General features: G+C 41.6%; 1 protein-coding gene across 1 annotated transcript in view; it reads right to left on the bottom strand.

The window, feature by feature from the left end:
- cpne5b (copine Vb) overlaps nucleotides 1–14441 on the bottom strand; it is a 95557-nt gene extending 81116 nt beyond the window's left edge. Inside the window, exon 1 of the mRNA XM_053440550.1 lies at nucleotides 14332–14441. Within this exon, the coding sequence (XP_053296525.1) occupies nucleotides 14332–14441 (110 nt within the window). The remainder of the gene's footprint in view (nucleotides 1–14331) is intronic.
- Between the last annotated feature and the right edge of the window lie 4664 nt (nucleotides 14442–19105).

Genomic DNA, 19105 nt, shown 5'->3' with positions numbered 1-19105 from the left:
CCTGTCGCTGGAAAACATATACACCATCATTATGTATTGATGGATATATGTTTTAACATATTTTTTTACAAATTCTCAGGTTACAACCTTGTTCAGGTTCCTTTTGATAATAAATACTTTATCGAGATGATAAAAAGAAAGTGCTGCAATATTGATATTTTGAAAATATGAGATTTTCATTGAGCAGTGACAATTCGTCACTTAAGAAAAAGCAGAAAGAGGCTGGGTGTTTTCCTCAAGGACATTTATGCAAGGATTGATTGTAGAATGGAGGCACTCCTCACATCTCTTGAATGAAAAAGCATCGCTGGTGAGACGAAATGAAAGGAACAAGTGGATGGTGATGGGGAGTTAATGAGGAATGAGGAGGGGAGGAGAGGCGAGGAGAGGAGAGGAGAGGAGATGAGATGAGAGGAGAGGAGAGGAGAGGAGAGGAGAGGAGAGGAGAGGAGAGGAGACATAAAGAAAGCAGTGGGGAAACTAGCAGGGTAATATGTTTATAAGAGAAAGCGAGATGAGTGCTGGGTAATGCAGCACAGTTTTATGAAAGCTATGATGAATCTATGATGTTAAAAAAACTTTAATTTACCCTGAATAACCTCCGCTCATTTATCACTGTCCTTTTTATTTCCTTTTTATTGGCTGCCTTATTATTCGGCTATGGGGAAGATACTTTTCCTGCATTTCTACACCACCCAACCTCTTGGATTAAGTCTAGAGTTAGTCTGGGGTGCTACTAAAACCAAATGCATGTCAACAACAGGATAAAACTAGATGGATGATGAGAGGACATTAAGAAAATATGTGGCCTAAATTGGTGATATATAGGCTGCAGGCGAATGAGCCATCATCAAGGTCAAACAAGCACTTCATCATCTGACACTTCGGCAGCTAAATTCAGATATTAATCCAAAGTCTGATTAATAAGAGGTGAATTAAACTCACGCATGATTTAAAATTTTCAATGATATTGCTGTATTTGGATTATGCTGTTAAGCACATTGTATTGCAGTTTTGTATGAAAGGTACAACATTTAAGAAGTTTGATTTAATTTGATTCATCTCCAGCGAGATTTAAGAGACATGAGTGGCTTGGCAAAGCTCTATAATGCGAAAATAAAAAATGTTGTTTGAACACATGTAAGTGGGAATAATGAGAAAGTTAGAGACAGTGCGTCTCTGTAACCATAGAAACTCCGTTCTCACAAATAAACTAACTAGCTTTGCCTAAAATACTTAATTAATTTAATTAAATAACATATTCATGTTAATTTAACTTTATGACATAAGTTCAACCTAAGAGTGAGATTTAATTAAGAGTTATCTGTCATTTTAGATTTGATGTGAATATAGAAAATAACTTGATAGTCATTAGATTAAATAATGTTAGACATACATTTTGTAAACTGCACCTGACTGCATGAGAGGAGAGGGTGAGACGCTGCAGCCAGAGGAGCTGCTGACCTGTCTGAGCAACATCTGTTGGAATCCAATCCATTATAAACAGATGTGGGATATTCTCCACTTTACTTTTAATGATGTGAAGAACTTGCTGCTGCTGCTGCTGCTGCTCGGTGCAACTGCTACTGTCTTGTGTTCTCGGGCGTTGCCAGTGTCCTCTTGTCACACAGACACATTATCAGTTAGGAATAGTTTTTTCCCTGTGTGAGAGAAGTGGGAACATGCACAGCAGTGTCAGTGGGCCGGCTGGGGAATATCCGTCTGACTCACAAATCAGTGCAGGGCTACTTTAACCTAATTTATTGAAATAAGCTGGAAAGTATTCAGTGGACCAAGACAGATAACATGTCTTATCTTGATTGTGTTCTAAAAGTGTCTAATATCTTATTACACCTTTTTTTTCATCTGCTAAAACTAGTAAAATGATCATTGATATCCTGCTAAAATCGAATCCCTTCATTGCAGGGATTGTATAATGATAACTTTATCTTTATAAAGACTAAAGCAGGGTATACAAAAACATAATTCCTCTTCCATTGCTCAGGTGCCTATGGTGGTGACACTGTATTATTATCCATTTATATGTTTTAAATAATTTCTGATATTCTCTCATCCATCTTATATGTAAATCTGACTTGGTATTTGGGGCCAACGACCAGTTGCCTGCTTTTCCCAGTTGTTTATCCACCATTGAATCATGAATGTATGTATAAAGCCTTATGGCAATCTTTCCAATTATAACTGCAATATTACTATAAACCACAGAGGCTCTAAATAAAGACAAGTGGCATTTCGAAGGTTCATAATGACTTCCTGGTACTGCGAGAAAGAAACACATTAAAAGGGATTTGAAGGATAAGATTTGTTTTGGGACTTCACAGAAAAATATATATACAGGCAACGTTAAAGTCGTTTGTTTGAATTCAAATCCACAACAAGTAATTGTCCTCAACCATCATAAATGCAATCACAGCCTTATGAAGCCAGCCAGGAGGACAAGCTGTGCACTGACACACACAGACACACACACACACACACACACACACACACACACACACTCACACACACACACACAGACACACACACACACACACACACACACACACACACACACATCAACATTTTTTCACTCATCCATTATCTGTTTCCCCTCAGGGTGTTGGTAGCTCCATAATCAAATCCAGTCACCTCACCCACACACTCTTCATTTCCAGCTTTGCCGCACCACACAGGACCATCTCGCCCAGTTGGCCCATCCTGTGGCTCAGAGGCTGCGAGCCAGAGCCGAAATAGCACCACGAGCTCGGAATAAGCAAAGGATATCACATCCACGGCGACGAGTGAACTCAATCCAGCATCAGTCAGTACAAGATGCTGAATGGCCCGCAGTGGGTGAAACTGTCATTGTAAACAGTGGCGGCATTGGAGTGATTTCATTCATCTCTCAGTCTCGGCTGAAGAATAAAAAGTATTGAATTAATAACACTGTCATTATCTTGAGCTTTTGCTGAGAGGTGTCAAGAAATCGGCTGACACAGTTCAAAAAAATTCTTGTCATTTCGAATTAAATGCAGACAAATAAAGCTCCAGCTGCTCCAGCGATGCCTCAAATGATCATTGTGCGACTTCGATGTGGTTAAATTGGATACATGATAGATTTATTGGTGAAGAGCTCGGGGGACTTTGGTGCAGCGAGCTTGATGTTTCCGCTCATTGCTTCAATCAACGGAAAGAAACACACCGGATATTATTTCTGATTTGAAGCACCACAGATTCACAATAGCACCATGCAGAGAATAATTGTGCAAATAAGAATGTTGTGAATTCTGGAATACGAGATATTTTTTGGGGGGAAACAGCCAAATGACGGCTGTGTGTCCCCAAAACAAGACTTTATCTTGAAAGTCTTTTTTTACTTATAAATATTCTTGCTGTTGCTCCACCAGCGGCTGGAAGTCTCCAATTACCTGTGTTCACAGCCGCTCAGAACAAATTAGATCTCAGCATTCGATTAGGATGCATCCGCCCTCGTGGACGGGGTCCTGGGCAGGGTGGAAAAGACCCGTCGCTCTAATTGCCAGGTGATGGTGGATGTCCACAGCTGCGACTCACTCTCCTCAATAGCTCTGACTGAAAGCTATTAAGCTCCCTGTACTGCTGCGGACAGATGCTTCCACTGCTGCACAATGGTTTAGCTCGCGCAGAAAAATGACCGATCCTCCACCTGTCTTGTTTATCAGGAGGTTCTGATGCTCAGCTTTAATGCCCTGTATGCTTCATATTTGAGAAAAGAAAAGTAATGTCTGGCAGGTGAATGTTTGAGATGACTTTGGAGATAGTCACCACTTGAAAGAGGGATCACCCAGTGATCAACCACTGCTGGACAGGGTTCTTATATGCAACTTCAGACGTATTACACATATTAAGAGAGCTAACATTGACTTATTGCAGAACAAAGTATAGAGCACTGCAATTTAGAATATTTAATGATTTTTTTTCACATGACAGTATGTGTCCTTTTTGCACGGGCTTCCTTCAGTGAAACCTGCCCTGAAATCTTCACAACAACAAACCAAACAATAAGGAAGCTGGTTGGTGTTAATTCAGAGACGCCACCTCCAGTCTGCCAGTTCATTGTTCATCTGCTCATCCTTTAAGAGAAAATTGCTATTGCGGCGAACGCTGTTACGTTGAGTGCCTGCAGAGGTGTGGCCTCTTATCTTTGTTCTGTCAAATGAATCCAGTCATGCAATTAAATAAAAAACAACTCTTTGGTCTGACAGCAGTTCCTCAGTCCACTGTTACTTTTTTCAAATGCTTGTGAAGTAGCTGCGAAAATGACGTCAGACCCCGGTCAGAAAAATGATTCAGGTGACCCAGGATTCCTCACATTAAGATAAATCATGTATAAATCATCATCATGACCTGAGGGAAGATTTAAGGCCTTCGCCACTACACACATTTTATTCATGTGTTAATTTGCAGGTTTTCTGAATTTTTTTGCCTAAATGCAAGTTTCACATCAGTGTAGATATTTAGCTGAGTGATATTGTGGCTTTTAGGGTTGGGTTTTGAAGGTTTTAGCTTCCGACATGTAAACATCTAACCAATCAGAATATGGGTTGTTAATAATGTCACATTTTTCAAGTTTTCCTCAGATTTGGGGATTTCGTCTTTTTTAAGTTTAGTTTGTTTTTTTAAATAAAAGGAGAACCAGATCATTTTTATTTAATGTCAATCACATCTAAGGTGTCACTTACACTCCTGATGGAGGGGGCTTGAAAAGAGCAATGATGTATTGTGATTGAATGAATGTTATTGACATGATGGAGATCAACACGTGTGAATGCCTGATTCATTTCGATTTGGTGAAATAAAACAAATATTGAATCATCGAATGTAATTTAACTGAGGACGTAGAAGAAGAAGGATGCAATTCGCTTCCACAGACTGCCTGTGAAGCCACACCCCCACTGATTGCAAGGAGGTCTGTTTATATAGATTAGATTAATATTGAATGTTTTACGTTTTCCAAATCATACTATTTGTCGACACTGCACTTCTTTGGGCCCTTAACAATTTAAACCTTGTGTAAAAGACCATGTATCGAGTCGAATATAAATGTCAGGGTTTACAGGCACTTGGATGACACCACAGGAGCAGCATGGAGGCATGTTGTGTTTTTTCTGTTGTTTTATTACATCTGAAGCTTTGGTCACCAGTTACTTCATTCTGCCTAGCAAAGTTTACTTCTGAGACTCCAGTAGTGTTGGAGTCCCATTGGCATAGTGGTGAGTACATAATGAGTGAATTTTCATTTCTGGGTGAACTATCCCTTTAACTTTGCTTGTATTTATGATCCTCCGATGAAACTGAACTGGCTGATGCCTCGACAATCTTTGACCTTGGCTTCGAAGCAAAGTTTATATTTCATGGCACCAGACATCAGCCTCAGCCCTCTGTCCAAAGATGAAACCGATAATTAATTCCTCGCCTTCTGATCTGTTCACTGTCCTCTCAGCTATTGAGGACACGGCGAAAGAGAGAGGGCATGTTCAGGTCGTCCTCCATCAACCCCATTTCTTCACTGATAAATTTGACTTTGTCTCCCCATGACTCCTCCGCTCTTGCCAATCAGCCATTGGGCCTGTCAGCCAGAGAGCAGAGATCAAAGCTCCTCTCCAGCCTCTCAGCCGCAGCAGACAGCGTGACAGCGAGCCATCATTAACACTTGTGGCGATCGTGCCCTTCTTCCTCTGGACTTAACATCACTTACGTTCAGTGGGTGTCGACCGCAGCCTCGCCAGGCGTAAGAACTATATGAGACAACAGCTTGATACCAGAATGAGCGATGGAAAAGTCTGATGGCTACAGGAAGGAGACAGTTCGTTCTCAGCAGCAGAGCTGACAGAGCTGATTATAGTCATCGCTGTGGGCAGATGCTGACGCCTGAACAGTGCTGCTGTCGGGGCTGTGGAGGATTATGTGGTGTTGGTGAGGAGTGACGGATCAAAATCAGCATAGTATCATGGTAGCCAAAGAAAAAAAAAAATTCGCGAAAGGAAAATATTTAATTTGAAAGGCGGATATGAGTGCTTGACATGTGCACATTTAATCTTTTCAACATGCCCAGAGTCCACTTTATTGATTTAGAGAAAAGCATTAGTCACAGTCTGTCTATCTGTGCACAGAAGGCGAGGGAAATAAAGGAATTTATATTCAGGCAAAAAGCAGCAGTGAGCTGTGGAAGATAATAAATGTGCTGAGAAAGTATGTTTTCTGTGTGCACTCATCCAAGATGTGAGCAGGTAAGAGGGTAGAAGAGAATTGACTGGTTCTGCCAGGTCAGGAGGAGAGCGTGCTTCATGCTGTAAATGCTCAGCACTGACACGCCAACATACAACATGCTTCCTGTGGAGCTTGTGGGCAGAAAGAGAAAAAAAATTCTAAGCAGAAACAGCAACTCATGCATTTTTAATAGGACCCGCTTCTGAGCTTCATAAAGTCTTTTAATTTGTCTCACAAATGCACCACATTGGTGTAGCTGACTGCACACACACACACACACACACACACACACACACACACACACACACACACACATACACACACACACCAGTGACCACAAAGCTGTCTCCTGGTCATCGGCCAAACAGACCTGCCGACGAGGCAGAGGAGTTGAAACAGAAAGGTGGTGAGCTGCCACCACCAGAGTTTGGGTAATGGCCCCCAAGAGGCCGGCTCTGTGTGGGAGAAGGTCAGAGTGAGAGAGAAGTCTTCAGTGGTGCGGATGGGCCGTGGTCCTTGGAGCTAACTTTTGCCCGTCTGCTCCCAAACCTACTCACAGCTGACTTCACACACAAACACACATGCTGCACCATATTGGAAGTCCTGTGCTGTTGCTGCATGTTTACACTGATGACACAGCTAATACCTCTCTTACATTCTAAAAGTATTACAGTATTGCCATTGAATATATATATATATATATATTTATTTTCAAATTTCTTTTAAGAATAACAAGTTTTAGTGTTTTATTTTCAAGTGTTGTCCCAGTTGTTCTGTAGTGAGAAATGTAACTTCCTTTAAAGCAGCTAAAACCCTTTTTTATTCATAAGAAAATCCCAGAAATAAATATTAATGTGTAGCATTAGTTTGAGTTTTGTTCCTTCAGCAAAGGATGATGGCCGAGGTCACACAAAAGGGTCATTCCTTTAAAGTCCCCCTCTGGTAAAAATCAAACATTTTAAAGATATTGACATGTCTCCCTTGTGTCTTTTTTGTCATAAAAGACATACTTCTTGGCAATATAAGCACCATGGTTTAGTATTTATACGTTAACACTGCAGTCTGAAAAAAAGAAAACCGATTGAAACCACCAGGATTTGTGATGTCACAAACCTAAGAATCCAGTCTGGTCAAATTGCTCAGAAGCTGGAAGAGGCTCCTACTAGAGTGAAGCTCGGAGCGCAATTTTCTGTCTAAACCCAACCGAACTTGTTAAAAAGCTAAATGAGCTGACCTGAACGGGACACAGGCAATCTGTGTCCAAGCCAGACCTGAGCCAAATGATTCCCCCCATTATGGGCAAAAATAAATCAAGTTGATAGCCCAGCTGATGTGACCCAGAACTGACAAGAACCAGCAGGCTCGGGTCAGGTTTCCCACTCTAGCTCCTACACTGGGGCCATATTAGCATATTCAAATATCCCAGTCGTGAAATTAGGAAGGAAGGTGTAGGGTTACATTTAAACCATTTTAAGTTCATGAGGGGAAGATTTACATGACAAACCTTTTGAATATGTCATTTGAGGAACAAAAGAAAATGGGGGTGTAATAGGCTACTGGAGTGAGACTTTAAATTGGGAATCATCTGGCATATTGGGTTTGAAATCTTCGAATGTTATTGCATTTGCAGACCAGATATTCACATGAAGGTAAACCCAATATTTTCTCAGAGGTCCCCTATAAAGCTCAGGTGAAGATTGATTTCTATATTCTTCTCTTTAATAATGGTTTTCACATAAAAGAGCAGTTATTTAATCACTTCTTACTATAGTTATTACATAGTTCCCATATCTCTGCCATCTTCATGTTTTTAGGCGATTTACTATACTTCCAGTTAGTCCCTTAGAATCTCTATCGAACGTATTGGGTTTGAGCGATTATAGCTTACCAGATATGTAAGGATCTACAGATCTGAGCTGTTCGTGTTCTCAAATGAAAAAACTTTACTAAAAAAATGTATCAAATGACCACGTGAAGTAAGTAAGTCCTGGTGGAGAAGTTCCTGGTCTGCAGCTTGTGTCCTCTTGACAGGACAGAGTTTTACAGTGGGTTTTTCTCATAGCATCATTTTTTCTTGCCACAGCGAGCAGCTGTTTTCAGCTCAAATCTGTAAAACCCACTGTAAACGCTCCACTCAGCAGCAAACAGATGGACTTAGAGACTGACTGCTGAAAAACACTTGGCAGCTAAAGTGCCAAACAAACTGGAGCAGAGCTGAAAGAGAGTGAATGTTGGATTTACATTTCTAAATGAATGACCATGTTGCTGCATAACTTCTGCAAATGTAAGCCACTGTTCGCTAACAAGGCCGCTGTAGCAAATTAAAAAGTGATGATAGTCAGCGCTGTGTTCACAACTTGTTTCCGCTGCCCCCATGTGGCCAAAGAAAATCAATCATCATTAGAGCTATCCCTGGGCAACCTGGGTTTATTTTGAAAGTCTCATTCTCCTTATTTCCTCTGGTTCGCTGCCCTGCTCACATTTCTCACGATTGTTGCATCACATTGACTGAGACGCACCTGCAGCCTCTGAGCTGCTGGAGATAGTTAAACTAAATCTCTCCGTCTGTAGATTCCGACTTCCTCTTGAAGCTCGCATTTGCATTTCTTAATGAACTCACTTCCATGGCCTCTAGTCGCTGTGCACTGACGAGCATGACCACCTCAATATGTTTCTCATCTCAGTCTGTCTTTGTTTATCTGCTCCCTCACCGTGCACCCTCCCTTCCCGCCTCCATCTCTCTCCACACCTAATTTCCCCTAACCAGGTAAAGTCAGTAAGGATGTGGGATGTCAGGCGGCGTGCCCACTGTGTTGTGCGACAGAACTACTGTCAGCAGAGAGACAGAGAGAGGTTTATCATACTTTCTGTGTTGGGTGGGTCGTCTGCAGGATAATTATGCTCGGGTTTCATCCAACACATTCTGGTTACGGTTAATTAGCTGTGATGAAGCATGTGGTGCTGCACATAACATCCCCAAAATGTGCTCGCACCCAGACGTAATGTGACAGAGTGAGACGGACGTCAGCCTCAGATAAGTGTTGGCGTCGGAACTCCCTCAGGCTTTGCTACGCTGGGTGAGATGCTGTCGTATCTCTCCCGGATCTGGAGAGGAAGCTGTATCAGATGGTGCAAATGCGGAGCATCCAGACATTTAGATGAGGAATTCAATCCTAACAACAATATCTGCACTGTGGACACATCGATATCCCCACTGTTAGGTCTATTTCTGATATATGTTTTCACGTAGACTAATCAATCTTCACCTTATTTCTATGATGAGGTATGACAAAGTCAAGAAAAGAACAATCCAATGCTTCTCTCATGTGATCGCTCTGTCACCTTTGTGCGAGCAGGTGCTTGACCACGTCACCTCTGTGCTCGCCTCCCTTCACTGACCCCCTATACATTTTCTTATTGATTTTTAAAACTCTACTGCTCAAATATAAGTCCTTAGAAGGGCTCACACCCATTACCTGTCAGATGTATTGACCTGGTAATGCCCTAATGACTGCTATCCTCGTAGTGAAATTGCTTTGGCCCCGATTTGACCCACACTATTACACTAACACACATATAGCGTGGAATGACGGCACTTGGGCGGTTCGCTCCTGTTTGCCATCCGGGGCCATAGTCAGCCACAGTAATACCACATATCAACCAAAGGGGCCAAAGGTGGCCCAAATAAATGTTGTGCTATTTGGGCCAATCTCACATCCAGATTATAAAAAGGCCTACAAAAAAATCCTGTTTCACAAGTGGACCATTTTGGGCTCACATCCATTTAGTCTTGGCCACAAAAAGGCCAGAAGTGCCACATAATTGCTTGAAGTGAACTCCATCCAAATGCAATCTGGATACGATCCAAGGATGGATCCCTGCTGTTCACTTCCAGCTCTTGACTTGTAACAAAAAGCCCCATGTTATGGTATTTGCTCACTTTTTATTGAATGATTGATTGATTGATTCTTTTATTTTTGTGTCATGCATACAGAAACATCCATCCCTTGGGGGTTTATAAAACACCAAAAGATGAGTTGCAGCGCTCATCAATTATTTTACAGCTTAGTCTTGCACGAAAAAACCTCGGCCCTCTTTCCCAAGCCTTGCAAGTAATATCTGCCACAATAAAACTTTCCTTCCGGAAGCACAAGATCATCCAACCAAAAGAAATCAGAATTAATGGAGGACATTTTTTCCCTTAAAAGAACATCCCTTAAGTCCCCATACACCAGGCAGTAAAACAAATAATGAACCTCATTTCATTTAACTGAGGACACGTGTAGAACACAGTCTGTGGTCTTCTGCAGTGACATTACACTTCCCAGTCTCCAGGACTTATGGTAATGTTCCTGAACCTAACTGTGCACAAAATCAGATCCAACTCAAAACGACATTTATTCCCTTGCTAATGATATCATCTATTATCAGAGATAACTCTTTATTTGACTGTTACTTTCTCTAGTTTTCATGTGAAAAGTGTCGCACAAAGCTATGACATATGACAGGAGTCGAAAAAATGGAAAACAGCTGGACAGCTTGTTCATCATGCAGAAGACAGAATGTATTCACATCCAGATGGCTGGAGTAGTCTTATTGGATTCTGAAAAAACTGTCACCACAATGGCGACTGTTGTTAATTGTCCTTCTGGTTTTCTACGGAGATGATTTCTTGTTAAGGGAACCAGAAGCTTTCCACTGCGACTCAAATGTAACGATAAATCAGGAGATGCACAAACCGGGGGCGAGGTGCAGTCATGGATGAAAGTGAAATCCTGGCTACAGAAACTGAGGTAGAACCGAGAGGAGGGAAAGCCTGTGGATTTCTGACACTGGCTGTGCAGGCTTACAGAAAACACAGGAAGCCAGACTGCCAGGTAAGGTGATTGCTTATCAATATCACTCTCAGCAGCTGGGGCTCCTCCATTGACCCATAGTCTTCAATTCACGAGCCAGACACTCTCTTTCCGCAGCTGACTGGAGATGGTGACCACATTAGACACATAAGTACTTCTTTATATTGTTTGAATTGACTAGGGGCAGGAATAGGAGAGCAGACTTCGACTCACACCTGAATGATAATGGAGGGATTGAACAAAGCGCTTAAACGGAATGCCGCGGCTGGGGGCATTGTTGCTGTAGGATTAACACCTCTGCTCTCCTGTCCGCATGCCAGTCATACCCTCCGTTCTTCATTTCTCTTCCAGGATCAAGACCATTGAATGACAAGCCCAGTGGGAGTATGAACAGCAGTTTAAGAAAAACCACAGGTTGGATTTTGGACTAAAAAATAAAAAACAAATCCTTTTCTTGCTCTTGTTTCAAACAGTTTCTCCAATTTTCTATTTCTGACACATCTCCCGAAGGCCAGGCTTTCCAACAAAACCAACGTGCTGCAAAGAACGAGCATTCAGTAGAGTGCATACCACAGCCAAGTCCCAACAGTCCCCTTGTATTCAATCAATCTGCACCAAAATTAAATTGGTTCTTCCCTGAACAATACCGCATCCTTCAAAACCAACATACAAACCAAGCAACAAACAATGTGAAGGTGAAGGTAAACATGAACATAGTTAATGACGTGTAACAAAGACTTGTTCTTGTTGCTTGCTCATATATTAGACAGTATGGTTGAGGTCAGGCAGCTCAAACTCGGCGAGGCTTACCCGTGACCTCCCATGTTGGCAGTGCAGGGGATACAAATCCTGAAATTCTGAGTAACTCCATATGAATATATTCTTCGCTAAACACTGGTTGCAACATCCTGCCACTGCATCGCTCACTCGCCCTTGCTGACTCAAAGATAAACCAATTCCTATCATTTCCCCCCCTATTTTACTGATCCAGCTCCCACCCACCCCTCTTCTGATAATAACATGCTGTCAAAAGCACGGGGGTTGTATTGTGTAATAAGGGGTATTAGCCCGGAGGGAACAACTATCACCATGATTTGAAGGTTTTTCGAGGGTGCGTGCGCTCTGCATTGGGGACAAAGGGAGGAAAAGCAAAGAAGACTCAATGGGGAACCTCTTTATCTTGAATAGGGACGTGACTCACACAACATCTGTACAAAGGATCGAGAGGAGTTGGGAATCCTTGAACTGCTATTAGAAGTGTTTGAATTTTGACAGACAGACTTAACTGTTGATTTATTCTGCTTGGGGAGGGACTGACCCAGTGGCCTAGTATCAAACATTTATTAAAACACAACAGGAACTTAAGTGTATTTATGAGATTTTGAGTAAAGGGTTATGAAAGCAACCTTTTGCACACTTAAGGAGTATTTGTGGCTCATCAGGCTGCGCACTTATGTCAAGCATGATCCCAGTAAACACCCCCCCTTATTGTTCAGGGCGTGTCACATACTAATCCCATTATAATCAGTTGCATTTAGCTGAAAGTGTGAATCTGACGAAATGTATACTTTTACAGGACAAACTCACAGCCTCTCTTGCTCTCTTTCTCCCTATCCTCACTCATGAACACCCTCTCTCCCTCTAACACACACACACACAAACACACACAAGCTACAGAGAAGCAGGAGGGAAAAGCATCGACCCTTCCCCTGTGATCAATGTTTCCGTCTTCAAACTTCTCTTCTTTCTGGTTGGAGGCATCTGCATCTGTAATATGTTTTTCAGCACAAACACACACACACACACACACACACACAAAGACACATAGATACACATGCGTTGTCAGATGACAAATTTGCATAAATGCAGGGTGTTCCCAGAATAGGACTCATCATTAACCTGAATAGTGTTTAATTGCATGTCACTGAGGCATATAATCCCAATCGCCTCATCTATACAAGCTGGAAATAAAAATGACAACGCAAAATCCAAAACAATGCAGGGTTCTGGCGACAACACTTTGCTCATCATCACCATCCTCACTCCACCTTAATGGATTCTCCACTGTCGCCCACCATTTCCCACACGAGCAGTTTATGCAGTGAATTGAAAGACAGTCGTTTCTAACCAGGGTTCCCTTCCCCTTTTTTATCAAACATTTAGCTGAGAGATGTGGCAGCGAGCTTCTCTGAACGTCAGAAAGCCCATCAATAATGCACACACAGCTTGTTATAGCTGCTCTGATGGCTCACCAACCTAAAACCCAGCATCAGAGAGCAGAACGACGTGTGTGTGTGTGTGTGTGTGTGTGTGTGTGTGTGTGTGTGTGTGTGTGTGTGTGTGTGTGTGTGTGTGTGTGTGTGTGTGTGTGTGTGTGTGTGTGTATGGGATGCTTACACATGCCAGCACTGGAATGTTTGTGTGTGTGTGGGAGAGATGCGAGAAGCCTTGACTTCAAAACCTTCCCTGATGGTAAGAGGAGTGACAGTTCTGTGGTGACATTGATTGGATGCAGGCAGATTTCTTTGAATGAAAAAAACTAATAAACCTTTGAATGAAAAAATAATAAAGAATGAGAGTAAGATTGAGGCCAGGGACGCAGCCCACTGTGTGAATATGATGCAAACCTTTGAATCTTTAACATCCAGCACTTTGTAAAGAATTCAGCAGAGGTAGGGAGGAGGCTCTCAGTGCTGTGAAAGTGCTGAGAGCAGACAGTGGTTACACTACAGCGTGCTTCACATATAGCAGCAGCGTGCATATCACCACAAAAACCACTCAGGTTTAAATGTACGTTGACTCACCATACAGATGAGCTTGATCTTATCCAATAATAAGAGTTCGCATTTCAAAGTACACACACGTCTTTTTTTCCATTTATATTTGACAAGAATCAATAGAAAATGCCTGCACACATGCATCAATGTACGAATCTGCACATCATGCACACAAATGAACATAAAGCTTTTTGTCTTGCTGGCAAAAAAAAATGATTTAACAACTTTCTTGATGAATAGAACTGCTGCTTTTCCTCTACGTAATATGCTTTTTACATTTATTTGATAGATTGAGTTTATTATAGATCATGCTCTCCCTGAAAAAACTACACCCCACACAAAGGGTGGGGCGCTGCCACAACTTTGCCACCACGCACGCAGCCTTCGCACAGAACTTTGCTGACTGCCCTGTGCGCTCCCTCAGCTCCTCAAAGGCTCACACAACTCACCTGCAGGAGACGGTGATTTCTACTTTGGTGGCGGGGATGTTGCCGGTGATCGGATCGAAGTCGTACACCGATGCCATGTCCTCCAGCTTGTCGATAACGTCCCCCTCCATCATCTCCATGGCGAGAGCGCGCAGCGGCTCGGGTCTGATCCGGGAGGCGCACAGCCTGGCGCCGACGGAGCGCGTCGAGTCTCCGGTGCCTCCGCAGACCAGATCAGAGACCAGGCGGTCTCTGGTCCGACCGGGTGAGGCAGCCACTTCACAAATGTTGAAGCTGTCTGAGGAGGGAGGCACTGAAGGAGTGAGCACCCGCAGAGAGGCAGAGGGGAAATGTCTTTAACGGCCCATGCAGCTTAAATATAATGAAGATAAATCTGAATAACAGAGTCAGTATGTAAGATGTTGCGCCTTCAGCTGAACATCACATGGAGAGGAGGGCTGAGCTCTGTGCTTTGTCTTCAGTGTGCGCCTTCAGCAGAAGATACGATCAAACCCACCCACTCTCCTCCCACTGCACGGACTTATACTCTCAAGTGCTGGCAACCCTGATGCCCTGTCTCTCTCTCTCTCTCTCTCTCTCTCTCTCTCTCTCTCTCTCTCTCTCTCTCTCTCTCTCTCTCTCTCTCTCTCTCTCTCTCTCTCTCTCATTTACGCACGGATGCTATATCATTTTAAGACTTAATGTGGAGCGTTGAATCAAAATGAAATAAATATCAGTATAACATGATAGTTGGGACAGTTAAAGTAGAACATTGTAACCCAACTTAAAAAATCACTTCAATTGATAACACATAAATTTATTAAATTAAATAAAAATTCAGTAAAGCTAGCAATTTATATTACTATATTACTTGATCATTTTGATAAAATAACATAATTCAATTGTGTGTCACAGTTTGTAATTGGTGTAATAAATTTAAGGTGCGTCTAGATGGTAAAAATGGTAAATAACATATTTAAATTACATACTGTATAACCAAACTTTATTGCAGTTGTCCTTTTTCTCAAGGGGTATAAGTAGATTTTGCTTCATCGCAATTCTAAAAACTTTTCTTCAAGTTTATGTGACTGAGAAAAGTTGCCTGGACCATTCTCTGAGTCTGTGACAAGAAGGTCTCTGGTGGATACAGCTTTGTTTCGGTGGGTCACAAGCCAAAAGGGGTTGGAAAGAGCTACTCTGGAATGTAGGAGAAAATGAGAGGATTTCAGCACTACGCACTGGACAGCGTCCAGAACAACCCATTCAGCTCTGTAATGGTGCAGACAAGTTTAGACTCACAGAGCCATTTATACTCACTTAGCTGTAATTGTACATTCTACCACTTATATTAAATCCAAATGGATCTGGAGTTTAAGTTGTAAATATTTGAAACCTGTAACTATCTTTTCACCCCATTGTCTGGAATCGGGTGGTTTTGTGTCGTGAAATGAGAAAGCACAGGACATTTTAAGAAAAAGAAACGCAGTTACCAATTACAATGTGTTCATGCAGGCTGATTTAAAGTCAATATTAATTACAGGGGGGGTTACATACAGATGTAATGGCAACCATCCATCATTAGCCTGTTGTATGCAGCTAAGACCTGCTCTTTAAATCCCATAGTAATAAAGATGCTAAACTGGTGCAGCTGCCTGCCAAGAAGGTGATGGGTTTGTCATTTTTGGATAAGAGTGATTCCCAAAGTCAGTGTGTGTGTGTGTGTGTGTGTGTGTGTGTGTGTGTGTGTGTGTGTGTGTGTGTGTGTGTGTGTGTGTGTGTGTGTGTGTGTGTGTGTGTGCTCTCACTCTCTTTCATTGTTATGGATAAACAAGGGACCTAATAGCATGTACACACAAATTAAATGCAAATTAACACTTCTAGTCATGAGTGTATCCTGCACAATATTGGTTCCATCAAGAGATAATTCACTTCCCGTCATCACTTTATCAATGTGTAAAACTACAGTTGTAAAAATTTTCAAGATGGAAACAGAGACATCCGTTTTTCCAGTATCACTGTACATTGTCTGTCATTTTCCCTGTCTCTCTCTTTCCCTCTCACTCACTCTCCCATACACATCACACACACAGCTATAAACCATTTTACCTCCGTTCATAAATGGCTGCAGAGGCATGCAGCGCACACCTAGCATCTGGATTCTGGAAATCAATTTATCCAGGCACAGGATGCTTCTGCCCACACAGCCCTGCAGCTCATGATCAGAGACACACACATACACACACACACACACACACACACACACACACACCTACACACTCACTAACACAATCTTTCTCTGAGACGCACACACCAACAGGCCCATATGAAAACAAATTATTTTCTCATATGTCACTGAGCAACCAATAAACAGAGATAAAGACACACACACATCTACATACACGCCCCTGTCCTTTCCAGGATGATTCATGTATTTTAGGAGCTCGCTGTTTAGTGTGGGTGAGCACGTTATTGCAGATGTTCCAGGGAGTGGGTTGGAAGAATCAGGGCCAGAGGATGAAAAAGAATAAACACAGGAAAAAGAGGAAGAAGACCCAGAGGAGCTATTTTACCTTGAGTACCTGCAGTATTAAAATATAAGTATGTAATAAAAAGTGTTTTGCACATGTTCCACATACAGTATCAAGTGTAAGGGCAGTGTAAAGGGGGTTATGAAAAACAGTAAGTAATAATATTCTTGGTACTGTTCTTTTTCCTTGTGCTTTTCTGTGAATTTACCCCTAATGGTTTAAGTGCTATTTTATTCATCAGGGTTAATGACATTTTACATTTGAGCGTTCAATCACAAATTAGTTCTGTAACAAACAAAACTCTGATCAACAGTTCAAAATTCTAAATAATGAACACAGAGAAATGAATTATTACAAACACTAACAATATTGTTGGGAGGAGATGTAGAGTGCGGCAAAATTATCCAAATCTGGTGGCAGTTCCCAAGAAACACAAACCTATCAGGCTTAATTCTGAACATCTTAGCTTAGCTTAGCTTGTTGTGTGAGTGACCAATAATAAAGGCCTGCAAAACACTGGATATCTCCTTTAAATGCTATTGCAATGGACCTGGAGTTGATCAATGCTTTGTGCAGCCGGTGACATTAATAACAACATAGGGGTTTCAAATGTCCCTTTTCCTCCTTCTACGTCCTCTTCTCTTGGCTTCCTGCAGTTTTCTAAGCACTAATTACTGTGTTTGTGCTTACTTGCGTCATGCTGTCCAAAAATATCGCCTTTCTGGAAGCAATTATGCAAAAACAGACAAATGCCCTGTCAGGCAGGTGACAGGGCAATATATGTGATGTTTTCCCAGCCAGTTTGGAAATACTTAATTGATTTTAAATCCACTAATCAAAATATTTTGACATTAGTTGTAATCGAGTGACTTAATTAGGAACAGTGTTGGTATTTTCAGAAAGCCAATAATGCACTTTTAAAAAGCAGTTTCCTTCACAATTACTCACAGCTCACTATGTCTTTGTTAAACTTAATATTGCAGCTGCTGGTGGAGGTAATCAAAAGGATCCGCGGATGATGGGGGTGCAGTTTCCTTCTCCTTCTACTGTTCAGGATGTTATATTTTATTTTTAAGGAAAAACATCCAGAAAAAGTTAATCATATTCACTAATGGTGCCCATGCATTTTGGGGTTTAGTGGAGAGCCTTTTTGTAACAGACCAAATGTAGATTATTTCCATTGCATTATCAATATTGCCAAACGAAAGCTCATCCACCATTGTCTGATGGGGAATTAGCCTCTGGGGGCAACGGCCGGTGTAGACAGAGGATATCTGGGCCAGGAATCTGTCTTCTGTTCAACGCGCACTGTTTACAATCTAACAAGTTTCTTTTATCGCAAGTGTCGAACATTTCTCCCCAGAAACGTTGATTTTTTTTGAAGGTCCACACGATATTTTGGCTCATCTCTATTAACAGCTATTTGCATATGAATGCAGATCAATTAAAAAGCTTATTCGTTTTAGTAAATGTATTCTGCCTCCTTAGCTCTCCACACACGGTTCACCTGCATATTCAAAATCCATATGAAGAGATTAGATAAAACTAAACAGAATTCATCTAAAATATCAAATGTATGTGTTACTATTTCACAAGGAGCAAAGGTATTTTAGTCATTAATGAGCCTATAGAGAAAAAGAAACAGCGTACAAGTAGAAAATGCTAATTTCTCCGACAATGCCCCAAAACCAGAATGCAATGTAGCCTGGAGTATTGTAATGTGGTATGTTAATGTTTAAATGAAACTATAACAACTTTTTTTATTGAAAAGAAGGACCTAAGAGAGAACGCATCAAAACAGACTGGTTTCAGGAGTGAGAAGTACTTAAGCAAAAAATTCAAGAATTGCTTTTTTCTCAAACACCCTCTCTCTTCTTGTGTTTATAAGATTTCGTCCAAAAATGTTACCTAAAACTCAATTAGTAAATCCACAGTTTCATTTGTCGGAAAGATAGATTTGGGAGTCAAAAATATCCTTCAAAAGGTAGACCATGTGCTGAAAGCTCCCAGCGCAAAAAACATTTTCTCACCACAAATGACTCTCCACAGAAAGACTGACTAGCAGCAGTGTGCTCAGAGAAAAGTCTCACGGAGCAGGCTTCCTAATGCAGTGATTCTCAAAAAGTTTTTTATTCTTACAGTATAAGACACGTTTGGTTTAGACTAGGCAAAAACACAACCAAGCTTCATGATGGAGCTGGGTTTTAATGGCCACTGAGGCTTTGTGTTTGTCTCCGGGCACCTCACGTACCCCGAAGAGAAGCCAG

The sequence above is a fragment of the Pleuronectes platessa genome, chromosome 2 (genome assembly GCF_947347685.1).
Source record: "Pleuronectes platessa chromosome 2, fPlePla1.1, whole genome shotgun sequence".
In the NCBI taxonomy this organism is placed as follows: domain Eukaryota; kingdom Metazoa; phylum Chordata; class Actinopteri; order Pleuronectiformes; family Pleuronectidae; genus Pleuronectes; species Pleuronectes platessa.
This window is presented reverse-complemented; position numbering and strand designations above follow the sequence as displayed.